The sequence below is a fragment of the Hippopotamus amphibius genome, chromosome 6 (assembly GCF_030028045.1).
Source record: "Hippopotamus amphibius kiboko isolate mHipAmp2 chromosome 6, mHipAmp2.hap2, whole genome shotgun sequence".
Taxonomy (NCBI): Eukaryota; Metazoa; Chordata; class Mammalia; order Artiodactyla; family Hippopotamidae; genus Hippopotamus; species Hippopotamus amphibius.
The window spans coordinates 159,198,411-159,215,720 of record NC_080191.1 but is presented as its reverse complement, the minus strand read 5'-3'; the positions used below and the strand labels follow the sequence as shown (position 1 = coordinate 159,215,720).

The 17,310-nt window shown below is 40.7% G+C and overlaps 1 protein-coding gene across 11 annotated transcripts in view; it reads left to right on the top strand.

Annotated features, from left to right (window-relative positions):
• Positions 1-17,310, top strand: part of ABCC5 (ATP binding cassette subfamily C member 5) — a 188,660-nt gene that overhangs the window by 107,584 nt on the left and 63,766 nt on the right. For 9 of the 11 annotated variants that reach the window (XM_057739769.1, XM_057739768.1, XM_057739770.1 and 6 more), the window contains one exon: positions 5,203-5,386. In XM_057739769.1, coding sequence (XP_057595752.1) covers positions 5,203-5,386 — 184 coding nt within the window. Of the gene's footprint in view, positions 1-1,775; positions 1,863-3,879; positions 4,019-5,202; positions 5,387-17,310 lie in introns of those variants that run through there. The other 2 variants (XM_057739774.1, XM_057739776.1) reach the window with 2 other exon arrangements.

Below are 17,310 nucleotides of genomic sequence, written 5' to 3'. Positions count from 1 at the left end.
TTTTTGCCCCTCTTACTGCCTTATTGTGGCTTCTTCTTTGCCTTTGGTTATAGGGTATCTTTTTTGGTAGGTGCCAGCTTTTTTTGTCGATGATTGTTCGCCACTTGGTTGTGATTCCGGTGTTTACGTAAGAAGGGGTGAGCTCATGTCCTTCTACTCCACCATCTTGAGCTGATCTCCCTGGGTATCTTTGCATATTTGAATGGCTGCTTGAGTTTTCTTTTTTGTGAACTGTCTATTCACGTCATTTGCCAATTTTCCTATTCAGTTATTTACTACTTATTGAGTTGTAGAAATTATTTGTATATTCTGTATTAAAAACTTTGTCAGTTATAATGTGTGGTTTATCTTTGTACTCTATGGCATCTTATATAGAAGTTTAAATTTTAATATACTATAAATTTATCAAAATTTCCTTTATTAATTTTTGTATCTTCTTTAAGAAGTTCTTCTCTACTCCTAAGTTCACAAAGATCTTTCACATCTTCTTCTAAATGTTTGAAAGTTTTCCCTTTCACAGTCAGGCCTTTGATCTACGTGAAATTGAGTTTTCTGTGTGGTATGAAGTAATAATCCCTGAGTTTTAAAAAATATGGATAACCAATTGTTCCAGTACTGTTCATAGAATCTTCTGTCTTCCTCTACTGCTTTCCAATGTTTTCTCTGTTACAGATCAAGTTTACATGTATGAATAGGTCTGTTTCTAGGCTCTTTATTGCATTGGTATATTAATCCATCCTTGTATAAGATCACTATTAATTACTTCAGCTTTATGGTATATTGGTGTGCTTTCTTTTTTTGTGTGTGTGTGTGGCTGTGCCGGAGGGGCTTGTGGGATCTCAGTTCGCCCACCAGATACTGAACCTGTGCTCTCATGCTGTGAAAGCCACTGAGGCCTAACCACTGGACCAGCAGGGAGTTCCCCACATTGGTGTTTCATACTAGCTAGTTGTATAAAGGTAGACAAGTCATTTTCCTTACTTCCTTTTTTTAAATCTTTGAAATGGATAATCATAATACCTATACATAGGGTTGACATGGAGATTTAAAAAAATAAGTGTGTAAAGCACCAGATACAGAACAGGTAGGCGCTCAACACAGTAGTTATTTATGTTACGATCATGTTGAAGGTACAGATGAAACACAAAGAGAAATAAAGTGATCAATCTCTTTGGAAACCTCAGTTTCATTTATAAAAAGAAAGGGATAAATTGGCATGCTGTTTCTAAGGCTCTTGTCACTCTAAAAACTGTGATCCTGGCATTTATTTTCTAGAAACCGGGCAGCACAACATTATGTGATGGGCGGTGGGATTAAAGTGAGAAAGGTGAGCAACCGGTGGTAAAACGTGCAGGGTCAACACAGATAAGATTTGGGGCTGGCTGGTAGCGAGGATATAAGAGGCTACGATGACCTTCACAGTGTTTTCTGGTGCATAAACTGCCAAGCACCGCCGTGACCGCCTGCCTGCAAACACTGACTCGGCTGCCCGCCCACATAGGGCTACTGTCAGCCCTCCCGGCCACCCATTGGAACACAGGGCCTCAGAGAAGATTCCAGACAGGATCGCAGAAACTCTGGGAAGGATGGTGCAGAGCCCGGAGCGCGGTGGAAGGGAGGAGCGGCCTGCACCTCCTCCAGGGCTTCTACGGTGCTTCTGGGAAATATAGTTCTTTGCCGCTAATCGAGCCTCTGGCCCCAGGAAGGGGGACTACAATTCCCTTCAGTCTCGGAAATTCTTTGTGCAGCACGCCTGCGCAGTCCGGTGGCCAGTGCCGCTATAAAGGGTTGTTTTGCTCCGGGGCTGATGCTCGGGAGCGTGGTCGAGTGGCCGGCGCGGCCGTCCTGGAGCTGGGGCACAGGTAGGTAGCGGCGACCGCCGCACCCCTTCCTTTTCCCTCGTGTTGTCGCGGGGACCATCCCCCGTATGTTTCGTCCGGGGGTGGGGGACTGCGATCGGGGATGCGAGCGGTTCGGGGGAAGCCGGAGACCTGAGAAACGGGGCCTGGCCTTCCTCTAGTCTCCCGCTGCCGCCTCCTCGGGACGCTCCCCTTGCGGGCTGGTGGTGAGGTCCTGGCGTCCGCAGGCAGGTGGGGTGGGATGAGTGGCCGGGGGTGCCGGCTACATTCCCGGCTGACGCCACGAGGGGGTGCTGCGCCCGCGGCCCGTGGGTGTGGGTTGCGATCGCCTCTGCGGGCCCGAACTGGCCGTGGGAACGCCCTAGGGCCAGGGTATCCCAGGCGAAGCTGGCCTGAGAGAAGCCCCCATCTTCAAGGTTGTAGGGAGGCGGCTTGGGGCACCGTCGCTCAAGCCGCACAGAGGAGACAGCTGCCAGCGACCTCAGAAGTCATCCTCTCGTTTTGGCGAATGGGTAGATGGAGGTTCGTGACAGAAGCACGCACAGCAAACCCTTGGCAGAGTCCGGAATGGAATCCAGGGCTCTCGACTGTCATTAGTGCCCTTTCCCCTTGCACCACACAGAGCTGCTTGGCGCTTTGTATTTATCCCATAGGGGTCATCTGGTTTCTGCACAGACGTGGGGAGGCAGGAGGCAGATGGGCACAGGAAGGACTGGCAAAGTTTCAGACGGTTTTGAAGGAGTAGATGAATAGGTCATTCTGGGGGCTCCAGCGTGAGTAAGTGAAAGGTGCAGAAGCCTGGAGCACAAGTGGATATCAGGGGGGTGGTAAATACATATCTTTGTAGCTTCAGGTCTTTTTGTGTAGCTTCAGGGCCTGGAACCAGATTTCTGAGGTGCTGGAAACCTAAGGAATGTAATGAAGGCAGTTTGGAAACACCAGTCTGCCTACCTACAGTCCTTGTAATCTTGTACAGCCCCCCCCCCCCCGCCCCCATGCAGTTTCGACTGCATCATCGTGCAGGAGAATGTCTGCACTTTTACCACTAAAAGGAGAGTCCTGGTTAAAAAAAAAAAAAAAAAAAGGCAGCTGACCAGGTGGCCTCTGCGCTGGGCACCTCTTTGAGTTCTCCCACTTCAATTATTCTGCTACTGCCATCGTACAGCTCTGACTCAAAAATGAATAAAAATCCCTTCCCTCTTCCCCTTTTCCCTCTATGAATAGCTGGAGCAAGTTAGCATTTTAAAAAAGAGTTGTAAACAACTTTAAGGGAGAACAGAAAGAAGAAAAGAGGCACATACAAATAGTATCCCAAAAATGTCTCGCTGGTGATCTTTCCTTAACTGTTTTCTTCAGATTTGGGCCTTGTTTCCCAGACCTATTGGACTTCCTAGCTCTTGGCTGGCCCCCATGTGGGGTGCCCTGCCTTATGTCTCTGATATACAGAAGATGGAATCCTCATGTTCAATGCCAGAAAATAGTAGCTTTGTCCCTGCACGAGACCTGCCTACTTTCATAGTTGTGCCTCTTTCCCCAGGAAATTAAAGAAGCAGGAGTGTTAGAGGGCATGGGAAATTGCTCCCCACACCCTTCCAACATAGAATAACTTGTATTAAAGTGATTGAAAGAAACTGAGGTTACATGAATTCTTAGACAATTGAGATGATCTTTACGTCCTTCCTGACATGGCATTTGGTATTGTGAGTTGCAATACTTTGGCCTCTTCCCTTTCAAACTGCCTCCCCTCCTCTTGCCTTTTTCAAAGTAGGACTAATCTTTTCTGCTTTCCAGATAATCAGCTAGGCTGGGGAACCTTCACAGGGGAGGGTTGGACTTCAGTGATCCCTGTAACAAGAAGGATTATTCTGATCTGCAGCTGCATCAGACATTGGGGCCACTGGCAGGTGCCAGGTCTGTTTATAGTTTAGGCTTAATGAGGTCTCAATGACATGATTGCTGTGCTCTTGGTTGTAAGCCGGGGCTCTTTATGGTACAGTTTGTCATTGGACAAGGTGACTTTTTTCTTTGAAGATAAGTAACTTAGCAGTATCAACTCAGGGTACTTGAGCCAGACCTCTGCAAGGCCAGAAGTCATACTTTCTTTGTGCTGGATACACACCTCTATGGAGGAGATTTGGTCCTTTTTATTTAGAGGATTTGTAAGTGTTCTCCTATTTTTCTGATACCTTAAAAATGAATCGTAGCCATCAGAATTGTGTCTGCAGTGTTGTACTTTTAAGTCTTAGTGATAGCTAGGAATTTATGGAATTCAAAAGGCAACACAATAAAAACAGATGATTGAACCTGATGTACCCCCCCAAAAAAAAATAAAATAAAATAAAAAAATAAAAATAAATAAATAAATAAAAAGGCAACACAGCTACACTTTAATTTCTAGTGAGGCTGGTATGAAAAGTGTTTTCCCAGCTTGTATCTAGGAAATTTTGAACCATCTTAGAGTGGGGGAAATGTTTTAGAGAGGTATGTATGTGCTTTATTTTTTCAAAAGTAACCAGCGTTGATACCAGAAATTGATTAGAGTTAACCAGGCTAGCAGAGGTTTAGAACAGAGTTTCAGGTAGATACTAGGTAAGACTTAGTAGGACAGGGTGGGGAATTTGTTTTTGTTATTGTTTTTTAACAACAGCTTTGTTGAGATATATTTATACCATGAAATTCACCCCTTAAAGTATACAACTTGGTGTTTGGTTAATATGTTAACAGAATTCTGCAATCATCACCACTATCTAATTTTAGAACATTTTCAGTAACCCAAGGGGAATTTGTTTTTAACATTAAGGTGTAGTGTTATTTTGTGTTTTAGCTTATGTAACTTCACAGAACTTTAAAAATAACAGTTAACGTTACCTAATTATAAAAATACAGAGATGGGATAGATCGTTGGTAGAATAAGTGTTTTTTAAGTTTTCATTTAGTAAAATTTATCCGTTTTAAAATTGTGGAATTTATGATGCTTGGAACAAACTGAAATTGTTTCCAGAAAGCCTTTTTTTTTTAAGACCTATCTAAATGCTCTATACGTTGTGATTGAACTTAGTTGAAGGTGAAGAAGGTAGGTGTCTCTATCACTGTGTTTATTTTTTTAATCTTTTTTTCCCCCTTAGAGGTGGGAGGAGAGAATTCTTCTTGATTCTATCACTCTGAATTTTTTTTCTTGAAAAAATAAAATGGTACTTGAAAGATTTTTGAAAATTTATTTTTATAGATATAATGACAGAAAACTTTAATGCTTTTGTCCTTTTTTCCCCTATTTTAAAGCACTTTGACATATGATTAAGCACAATTTAGGAAATATCTGTCTTTGATGAATTTTTAATTTCAGAAATTCTCAAGTGGAACCAAAAGCCCGTGAGCCCTGGCACCTCCACTCAGAGAAGATGAAGGACATTGACATAGGAAAGGAGTATATCATCCCCAGCCCTGGTTATCGAAATGTGCGGGAGAGAACCAGCAATTCCGGACAGCACCGAGACCGAGAGGACTCCAAGTATAAGAGAACTCAGCCGGTCAGTACTGCCTTGCCTGAGTCCCTCCTCTTCTCTGCTTGCTGTGCTAGACTACACCTTCTCTCTTCACAAGATGCTTAATTTAAAATAAGTTTCTTTTTCTTTATTGGCTTTAGGTCAGTGTTAAGAATTTATGGTTATCTATGAAAGAGAAGAGGTTGGCTCTCAGCCTCTCACCTATTTTTCCCCTTTGGGTTCTCCTTTCAAAAGGCTTTGCTTGAGAGAAGACAGTTTATGTGGGGTGGGGTGGGAGAAGGGCTGGGCAGGGAACAGAGGGACTATGAACCATTAAACGTCACTCATGTACTTAAAATTGTTTTCTCCCTCTGCCTCTGTTCTCTGCCTTTAAAAGGTGACTCCTTTGGAGATTCTCGTTCTGATTTCAGAGCGTACTTGGAAAAATCCTAGATGGTTGGAGGATAATCAGTAAAATTTTCAAGTAAACCCCTGAGTGTAAAGGAGTCTTTCGTTAATAATCTAATTTCCTCCAAGGGAAATAATGAATATACGTTTTAAACTGGAAGAAATATCTTTCTTCTGGGGAAAAAATATCTTTTCTTGAATTGCAGAAGTAACTAATAAGGAAGAATGGGGGTTGCTGGGTAGGAAGTTGAGGTTCGTATTCGTGTATTTGTTGTGTGAAAATTGGAGAAAGACACGGCTCTGCAGCTGACACCGGAGTTTCATTAGCCTGACATTACCTTGTCCCTCTTTGCTACATGAAAGCTGTTGCCTTATTAATCAACATTTTCTCACTGATGGGGTTTCTACTGTATATTATACAGTGCTTTCCCATTCAAGCTTAACTTTAGAGAAACATAGATTCAATGTAATCAGTATCAAATCCTTAAGGTGCCAGTTTTGTACCTTTTCTGTGTCCTTTAGTCCAGACCTTATGTTAATTAAACACTTATTGGATATCTTTTGAATGCTAAACACCATTAGTATAGCACTTAAACTGGAAAAAGTCACAAAGGTAACATTGGAGCGTGGCTCTGAAGAATGATGTGGTGGGGATGCTTTCAAGCTGCTTAAGTCATCTGTGCCTTAGTGGTTTATGAATAAAATGGTATCAACAGTAGAACCTAACTCATGAGATCCCTTGGGATTAAATGAGCTAATACATATAAAATGCTTAGAATGGTGCCTACCACACACCCTGTGCTCCAAAAGCGTTAGCTCTTAGAGCTAGTTGTCTGGAGCATAGGATGTATGTGAGGAGGTTCTGTATGCCATGCTAAGGAATCATTTACTGTGGGCGTTGGGGAACTATTGGAAGTTATCGAGAGGGTTTTTTTCTTTTAACTTTTTTATTTTGAGATAACTGTAGATCCACATGCAGTTGTAAAAAATAACACAGAGAGATCCCATACATACTTTATGTAGCTTCTCCGGTGGTAACTTCTTGCACACTATAGTATAATATCACGACAGGATATTGTTGATTGACATGGATACCATCCACCTACCTTATTAAGACCACCATTTTCATGTGCACTCATTTGTGTGTGTGTATTCATTCTATGCAATTTTTTCACATATGTAGATTTGTATGACCACCGCCCCAGTAAGGATACAAATCAGTTCCACCAAAAGAATCTCTTGTGTTCCCATTTTAGAGCCACGGCCACCTCCCTTGCCCTCTCCCCCAATCTTGGGCAACCACTAATCTGTTCTCCATCTCTGTTATTTTATCATTTTAAGAACGCTGTACAAATGGAATCATATAATATGTAACCAGTCGACCTTGAATTTTTTTGCTCAGCATAATTCCCTTGAGATCCATCTTATTTGTTGTGTGTATCAATAGTTTTTTCCTTTTCGTTGTAATTTTCCATGTTATAGATAGACCACAGTTTGTTTAACCATTCATCTATTGAAGGACATTTGGCTTATTTCTAGTTTGTAGCAATAACAAAAAAAGCTGCTCTGAACATTTGTGTATAGAATTTTGTGTGAATAAACTTTCCATTTCTTTGGGTAAATTCCCAGGAATGTAATTGCTGGGTCATATGGTAAGTGCATGTTTAGTTTTATCAGAAACTTCAATACTCTTTTCCAGAGCGACTGTATAATTTTACATTCCCACCAGCAATGTATGAGTGACCAGTTTCTCTGCATTCTTGCCAGTATTTGGTGTTATTAATTTTATTTTAGCCATTCTGATAGGTATGTCTGATATTTCATTGTAGTTTTAATTTGCATTACCTAATGTCTAATGCAGTTGAGCTGAGATTTTTAAGACTTGATTTTTATCTTAGGAAGATTCGGCAGTGTAGGAAAAACCTGTATGAGAGAAAGAGAGACAAAATACAGGGAGAAGTCTGGAGGCTCCTGTGGCAGCCCATGTGAAAGAGGCCAGAGGACTGGATCCAAGCATAATAGTGAGGATGGAGGAGAGGGGAGAGATTTAGGGGCATCTCTGGAAAAGGGGGGAAACACAGGGGTGCCTGGGATTCATGGTAAGGATTTAAAACTATTGATGGATATATGGGAAGAGAAGGAAGGAGAAGGAGGTAAGAATGAGTTTGCTTTTGAATATGTGAAATTTAAAGTACATCCAGGTGAGATGATTAGTAGATAGTTAGAGCATAGGCAAGGAGTAGAGTAGAGCAGGGGCAAGTTTTGGAGTCATTAGTGCATCCATGTGGATGAAGCCTTAGGAGTGAGCAAGCTTGCCCAAGGGTCGCTTGTAAAGCAGGAAGAGATGGAACCTGGGAAGGTAGTGTGTGGTCCTGTGAAATTTCTGGGGACAGAGGCCCTGTCCAGTTGGTTGGAGCAGAACTGACATTAGGGTGTGCAGTGGGAGCAGCAAACTTTTCCTCTATGGGTGGAGAAGAAATGGAATCACTGTTGTGCTTTTTGTCCCCTAAATTATTGTAATGCACCAGACAGCAAGTTCCCCTTGTGTGACTGAGCCTCATCTTGAAGAAACAGGAGCCTGATACCAACCACTTTTATAAAATCTCAGGAGTGCACATAAATTTCATTTTCATTATCCTTTAGGTTTCCTCAACTTCTAAATTTGAGTACTGTTTTCTTGTTTTTTACCATATCCTGTACCCTCTGAAGTTTTTTTTCTCAAACTATTTCTTTTAGATTTTTTTTTTTTTTTTGATGTGGACCATTTTAAAGTCTTTACGGAATTTATTACAATATTGCTTCTGTTTTATGTTTTGGTTTTTGGCCGTGAGGCATGTGGGATCTTAGCTCCCTGACCAGGGATCAAACCCGCACCCCCTGAATTGGAAGGCAAAGTCCTAACCACTGGACCACCAGGGAAGTCCTTATTTCTTTTGATATACTGGTTTTTTTTTTTCTTTTTGCTCAGCCTTGACCTAAGCAATAGAATTGTAGCTTTATGCAACCTATCTTTTATACACGTTAAAAGGAATACATAACAATCAAGTATTTTTAAAAGTTCACATACCACCTAGAACCTTCTTGCATATTACTTGTCAAAATCCAAAATTTCTTAGATATAAATGTATCTTGAAGTTGTCTCATATGTTAACAGTTTGCTAATAGAGGAAATCAGCAAGATGACAAACTTCTTGTTCAGCGATGGTATAAAAATGGATAATTTAAGTATTTGGGAAGTAGAATGGCTGTATGAAAATACTGTTTTTAAGAATGTAAGTAGATAATTGGGTAGAGATTACAGTTTTGTGTCTTTTGATCATAACCGTTGTTTCTATGTTAGTTGTTAGAGATGAAATCTGGGACAGGACCTCCTAGATGCCAGGTATGCCTATTATCCATTAGAGATATAAAACAGTACCTCGCAAAGTAACAAAAGATAAGGATACATCTGTGGCTCTTAATTGGAAAACAAGGTTTTATTCACCACCATTAGCCTTTGATAGGTCCAGTTAACATGGACACATGAAACTGTTAAACAGAAGTCAGAAGCAAAGCAACAAGGATTAAATTCTCATTTTAAACAGGCCGGTGATTTTTTTTTTTCTCTCTCAAGCCATAAGCAAAGTTGCAGAGTACACAGTTTGCCTGTTTCTTAATATTGTGATCAAATCTTTTGGAATACTCTTTGGGAAAATTACTCTAATCATTCATATCTTCAGTTATTTGTATCACATCTGCTTAGAGCTAATTAAGGTAAAAAATACATTTTCATACCTCCCCTTTGTTCAGGACTACTGAATTAAATCTTACGGCCACACACAACTTCCTGATTCACAGACATCCTTTAATCCTGAAGTGCTAATAGGGGTGCCTTCTGTTGCTGTTAGTTCTTTGAGCCTAAGTACTAATCTTGGCTGGTGTTAGGCTGACATTATTTCAACTAACATGAAGATTTATGTCCAGACCACTCCTTAACACTGTTCATGTGTCTGAGACATGACTCTTCAAGCACAGCTCCTTTTCTTATGATTGCATCCAGATATGCACATGTTGATCACATAACTCCACCAACTCTGGTTGGTTTAAGATGTGATGTTTATTCACTTTTCTTTTAAGATTTATTTTATTATTTATTTATTTATTTTATTTTTGGCTGCATTGGGTCTTCGTTGCTGCACACGGACTTTCTCTAGTTGTGGCAAGTGGGGGCTACTCTTCGTTGCGGTGAGCAAGTTTCTCATTGCCCTGGCTTCTCATGTTGTGGAGCACAGGCTGTAGGTGTGTGGGCTTCAGTAGTTGCAGCAGCACGGGGCTCAGTAGTTGTGGCACATGGGCTTAGTTGCTCCAAGGCATGTGGGATCTTCCCAGCCCAGGAATTAAACACGTGTCCCCTGCATTGGCAGGTGGATTCTTAACCACTGCGCCACCAGGGAAGCCCTATTCACTTTTTTAACTCAGCAAACATTTGAGCACTCTCCAAGATGCACACACAGCCCTGAATGAAGTGTTCTGGTGCACATGAAGCTAAACTGATGCTGGGCCTGCCTGACCGCCGTAGAAATTTAAACTCATAGGCATGTACATAGATTACTGTAATTCAGATGCTATGGAAATTAACAAGAAGGAGAGAGTGCTTCAGTCTTTGAGGTCAGGGAAGACTTCAGGAGGAGGTAGCAATTGGTTGGAGGCTTGAGGAATAGGTGGAATTCAGAGAAATGAAGAACATGCCTGTGGAAGAAAGAGCTGTGGGTAGGACCAACGAGGTGCTGTTGGCTTTGAGCATGAAGTGTGGAGTCATACATGTAGAGGGATAGGTCAGTGAGTTTCAGATGATGTGTGTTCTTGAATAATAGGCCAAGGAGTTTGGATTTTAGTTGCTTTAAATTAAAACTTAAGCAAAAGCAAGACAAAACTATTTGATGCTTTTATAAGCTTTTTTATTGTGGTGGTGGTTTGTTTTCTCATTGTGCTCAGGCTAAAGCCAAGGGTGACTTGTTTTTCCCTAGCATGTCTAATCTAGGAAAGGAGGAAACATGGAAAATAAACAGAAGTCAGCTAAAGTTCATGTGCCATTATTACCTCTTACTCTTTTTTCCCCTTCTCTCAAAAGTGTACCACTGGTGGAATTTGCTTTCTATCAAATTAGAATATTCTGCCTCTAGGCAAAGTTACAAAGCAAGTATTTGCAAAGTCTAGTGACCTTCACTTAGTGTCTCCTTTAGTTCTGTGTTGGTCTGACACTGTAACCTTGGTTGGAGTGTTCATAATTAGTGAGTGGAAGTATTTGGCTGAGCTGAAGTTACATGCTAGAGACAAGGATATGGGTATAATCTCTTACCAAGAAATATAGTTCTAAGATATATTACTATGAAAGAATTATGGTCTCATTATAGAAAATGTGCAAATTGTAGAAGATTATAGAAAAAATAAATCACCCTTAACCCCTCTACCTAGAGATAACTATTGTTACCATAAAATAGTTTTGTCTAGTACATTACACTTTTAGAGAATTTGACTCTGAAAGCTTTTCTTTATGGACTAAGGGTATGTGAATTTTTCTGTGTCCTTGTGTTTTCAGCATCAAAAATATTACCTGTGAGTCTCCTTGCTGTTAGGAAGGAGAGCAGGGAGAAGGAGATTAGTATTTGCAGTCTATGCATTATTTGTCTCTTGATTGGTACTCAGTGACTCAGCACATTTTCTGGACAGTCAGTAATAGGATGAGTAAGAACACCTGCCCTTTTTTTTTCTTTTCCCTGAAGGCATCTATAAAGCTTTATAAAGCTTAGTACGGTATGAGATGGTATCTGGCCTGGTGCCAGGTGTTGGTCTCCAATAGCAGCCCAGAGCTCTCTGGTGGAGATGACAACAGTGCTGTCATTGGTGCAGAGCCCAGGTGGCTTTCCTGCATGGTGACTGAGTCTGCAGCGCCGTGGTCTTCTGAGGTTGGCCTGCTGCCTTGATCATGAGTTCTTTTAAGCCATCTGCAGCAGGGCTGCTGCTTCTTTCCTAGGAAATGCTGCTTAAGGCAAATAAATATAGCTTGCTGGCACGAGTTAAAGGAGCTTTCTGTCAAAAGGAAAGAAAAGTATTGGAACTAGCTTCCTGTTTTTTTAGGCAGTTTTAAATACCCAAGCCTTTATTTTGTTAAACAAGATCTGTAACTTAGAAGTTATAAATGGTTAATGAAAACTTTTTCAGTGAAACCTTGGTTTGGCTTTGAGATAGCCTCCTGCTAATGCTTTCTTGAATGTCTCACCATTCTGTCCCTCCCACTCTCTTAATCAAAAATAAAAAGGTCAATGTCAGATACAGGAAACAGCCACCGAAAGTCTTTGTTTGCAATGGTTGAACCTGTCAATATCAGAATTACAGACTAATGTGAAGTTAATTTGGTGCACAAAAGTCCGCTAATTAGTAGAATTAAGCTTATTAAGTCCATTGCTTCCCTCCCTACCCCCCTTTTAGGCAGTTAACTGTTTAGATAATTAGATGTTAGGTATGTTTGAATTATTTAAGATTATTTTCTGAATTAGCTGTTCAAAGAATCAACTGTTATTAGATATTGGATGAAAACTTGTTACTAAAGCAGTCATGGTGTTGAGCAGTCACTTAGTTTCCTTAGATGTTGTATTCTCACAGTGGAAAAATAGGCAGACCGCCCAGATCTTCACCTTTGCCTTTGCTTCCGACCATTGTCAGCAGTTCCAGCCAGCCCTGCAGTACAGGGGGCACAGGATGGACCCACTACGTCTATTCTAGGCGTTTAACGTGGACTCACACAGTACTGGTCACTGAAGGGAGTTTCAGTTACAAATTATACTTTGGCCTTTTTTTTTAAGCTAACGCCTGAAGATCTTGAAGGGATTTTGTCAAATGCAAAAGACCAACATTCTACTATCCTCATCAGTGGTTCTCAGTTCAGGCTGTGTGTTAAAATCACTTGAAGAGCGTTTTAAAAAAATACCAATTAAACCAGTCTCTGGATTCAGGCTCAGGCATCCGTGTTGCTTAAAAGCTGCCCTGGTGATTCTAATGTGTCAGCAGCGCTAAGAACCTCTGCCCTAGATCTCATGGAATAAAGTCCCTTCTCTCCCCTCAACCAGTGGGGCTCCAGGTGTTTCCCATGTCTTTTTTTCCCCTCCGTGATTTATTTTCAGTTTAATCCTTTGAAACCTTATCATGGTAATAACAAAGTTAATCTCACACCCCCATGTAATAGGAACTTTGGAAAAGTTCCTTGGAATTTAGCGTATGAAACAATAGAAAGCCCTCAAAGTCCTCCTGATTCTGCGGTAAAGCTAGATTATGAGTTGCGGAATAATACCTGTTTTACCATGATGGTAGTAAATTATATCCGTTGGTTTTACATATTTACACTTGTGAATTGTAGTAGCTGATCCTCAGCATGAGGGTAACACAGCCTAGTTACAGATAAGTGAGCTGGGGTGCAAATTACTTCACAGCCACTGAGCAATAGGGCTGAGGTTAGCAGGTTCCCTGACTTTGAACAGTGAGCCCTTTCTACTGTATTCTGTTTCCTTCCTGTGAAGATTACGTTCTAGAATTGTGCTGTCCCTCTTGACTGAAGTGACCGCTCTTTGGAAGTTCTTCAGGGAAGTGCTTGAGACGTCAGTATCGTGTTAATAACCCATCGGAATAAAGAAGTGCTGAGAACTGGGAGAGGAAATGTCCTTGGTAGTGTTAACTTGTTGGGGAGAGGGAGGATGGGGAAGCCTGGAGTCAGCTGTTCTTGGGAGGTATCAGCTTTTTCATTTCTTTTTTAATTTAAAAGAAAATTTGTCTTTCTCTTTAATTTTTAACATTTTGAGTCTCTTGAAAACTGTATCTGACTGTGTAACAGTGCCTCTTAAAAGTTTGTGTTTCTAAATGTTTGTTGTAAAGGCAGCTGCGGGCCTGGGACACCTGAAGAAAAGCTTTTACTTGGGCCAGAAGAGTTTATGAGTGAATTAAGCAAAGGAGAGGAAGAATATGCTGTCCGTTCTGATTTGCCCCAAGTACAGCTTTCTTTGCGGGGCAGGCCAGATGGGAGTATTGCAGCCTTTAATCCCCTTAGAAGCTGAGAGGTGCATCTGGTTGATTCCTCAGCCCCCAGGCTTAGGAAGGCTGCCCTGCTGTTGTCCTGCTGTCGGGAAAGGATTGTTCAGCCTGGGGAATGATTGCTGGCCCCTGGTATCTTGTCCCAGGGGCCTCCACGCAGGGGGAAGCCTGCGGCTGCCCTGTCAGCAGACATTACTCTGGCAGCCTGTTAGAATGAGACAGGACAAACTAGATAAGCGGCGGCCATGCAGTGTGATAGTGAGAGCTAGCTGTCACAGCCCTGGGGTTGGTCTAAGCACACAGAGGGAGGGCTCTTGTACAAGCCTCTCTGTTTGCTTATGGATTGAAAGTTCCTTGTTTCCCTCACCAGATGGGCAGGTAAATGACTCTGTGTTTCCCTGACCTTTGTTTGAACCACAGCAGAATCTAAATTTCATTGTCCCCTTTTAGTTCCCCAGGGTCCCCACCCTGCTCCATACCCATTACCTTGCTAGGAAAAAAAAATGCTCAGTGTCTCCCGGCCAGAGTTCTCAGGGGTACACAAATGGCGCAGTATTGCTTCGTTTAATGTTTTCTCAAGTCCTGGGTCAAGCAGTAGTTTTCCCTTTGGAATGAATCAGCTGCTGCAGACGCCTTCTGTGGCCACGTCATCTGGCCATGGAGAGCCCTTCAGTCTGCAGTGCCCCTTAAGAGAAATAAAGAGAAATGAGTGCCCTCATTCCGTCTCAGGAGAAGCCTTAAAAAGTTACTTCTAAAATTGATTTAAAGCATCGTAACATAAAAAACAAATAGGCCTCATAAAACACATCCCCCTAGATCAGCATACATCAACTACTAGCCACGTTAGCTGTTTAGCTATCTAGGGCCACCTGAGCATTCCTGACATTTGGGGGCCAGATAATTCTTTGTTGTGGGGGCCTGTCTGTGCACGGTAGGATGTTCAGCAGCATTCCTGGCTTCTACCCACTGAATGCACAGTTGCGACAACCAAAAATGTCTGCAAACATTGCCAAATGTCCCCTGGGCTAGCAGAATCACCCTCAGTTGAAAACTACTGGACTACGCTCTTCAGTACTGTAGTTGCCAGCCATATGTAGCTACTGGGCATTTGAAACGTGGCAAGTCCGAATTGAGGTGTGCTATATATATAAAACACACACCAGACAACTTCAAAGACTTAGAACCAAAAAATAATAAAAAATATCTCATTAATAATTTTTATTGATTATGTGTTTAAAAGATAATATTTTGTATATATTGGGTTAAAGTATATTATTATAATTAATTTCACCTGTGTCTTTTTACTTTTTTAATGTGGCTATTAGAAACATTTAAATTATGTTTGTGGCTTGTATTTTCTTTCTGTTGGAGAGCACTGCACTGGAGTTTTGATCTACTGTAGTTTAGCCATTAATCTTCTATTAGGCATTTAGTTCCCAGTAAACCATTGGGTTTAAATGATTTTTTTTCTTTGGAAAATTTTCCTTCCTACAGTAATTTTATGGAGACAAAGCACACGTAAAGTATTGTATATGATCAGTTTGCTCCCCTGAGTACCTGCCAGTGACATTAAATATCAGATCAAGGTTCAGGTGATGTGTGTTTGTCTTTCATTTCCCTTCTTCTCAGGTTGGGTTTTATCTCTTTTTCTATTAAGATACATGGTTGTATCTTAAAATTTAATTTTAATTTCTTGATTGGTAACATTGAATTTAGAGGCTGAGAGATAGGAGCTTTTGAACCAATTTAGTAGATTATTCTGGATTTTGGCCTTTTATAAATACTAGAAAGTAACCTGCATGAAGGCAGTGATTTCGATATGCTAGTCTGTTTTTTCACTCCTGTGTCCCTAGCACCCAGAGCTGTGCCTGGCATGTAGTAGGCCCCTCAGTAAATACTTGCTGAATGAATGGATAAAACATATGTTTTTCAGTAAAAGCTGGCTGTTCAAAATATATCATTACATTACCTGGTCACTAAGTTACCTGGGTCACTTATTTAGCTGTATTCCTCTTCCCCTTAATGCTAGTTTCATTACGCAGAAAGGTTTCCTTTTTTATATTTAAGCCATCCATCTTACCTTTGATAAATTTCTGGCTTTGGGGAGAAATGGAGACTATTTCCCTTCCATAAGTGTGCTAAATATGCTGTTTAATTCTCTTCTATTTATTTCATCATTTTAATGTAACTTTTGGGGTTAATCCCAGATGGATTAATGTACGGTGTGAAACCTGGATCTCAGTTCATCTCCAATCTGTTTTTTTTGTCCCAATGATATTCACTGAATCGTATTTCCCTACCCTGTTATTTATACGTTTATATAGTAAACCCATATAGCTTAAATATAGTATGTCATTTTTCTTGGTTCATTTCCATTTTTAATCCGCTTAATTTTAGAATGTTGATAACTCACTTTTCAGAATGTTAATATGGTATAACACATATATGTGGACTATAGAAAAATGGTACAAATCAACCGGTTTGCAAGGCATAAATAGAGACACAGATGTAGAGAACAAACATATGGACACCAAGTAGGGAAAGCGGGGAGGGTTGGAGGGGAATGAATTGGGAGATTGGGATACCAAATTGTACACTCTAAATATATGCAGTTTATTGTCTGTTAACTCTATCTCAATAAAAGTTCTTAAAAGAAAAAGAATGTTAATATGGTAAGGTAAATTTGTTTTTACTTTAAATAGACATTTTTTTCCCCTGGCTTGCTTGGCCAGGTAAGCTTCTTTGGGAAGCCTAAAGTTAGGCATTCAACCAAACATTTACAAGTATGAGACATCTGTGCAGTCACTGGTAGTATAAAGATGCATTTATTTTATTTTTAAATATCAGTCTATAATGTATTCATCTTTTAGCATTTGCTCATCTTCGGTTGAAAAACAACCAGGAAGTACATCTTTGCAATTAAGTAAAATAGTTTATTTACATTCTAGTGTTCTAATTGTGTACTTGTGACTTTGACTTTGGAAACTACCGTTTGCTTATAATGAGGTTAGTTAGGAGAGTCAGAGTTAGAGAGTCATAGTTTATTTTAATCTGATACTCACCCTAGGGAAGAGAGGAGAGCTGGCTGTCTATAAAGACACATCTGAGGTCACCTTGTACAGTGATGATTTATTTGCTTGTTTTTTCTTTGAAAGGCACATAGCATAGTGCTTAAGAGCCTCAGCTCTGGAGCCTGGATTCAATCTCTGCTTTTTAAGGATCTCTTCAAATCTCTGCTGCTACTTCATAGTTTCCTCAGCTGTAAAACAGGGGAAATAATAGTATCTACCTCGTAGGGTAGTTATCAGAATTATAAGAGTTAGTATCTGTGAAACATTTAAAACAATGCCTGGCACATAGTAAATGTTCTGTTGGTTTGTAATGAGTTCATTTGCCTAAATTTTTCCATCACTTTCAAGTAAGCATTTTGCCTTTACAGATACATGCTAGTCATGAGATCTGGCTATAAACAAAGAAGATTGCCATAACTTCCTCTATTT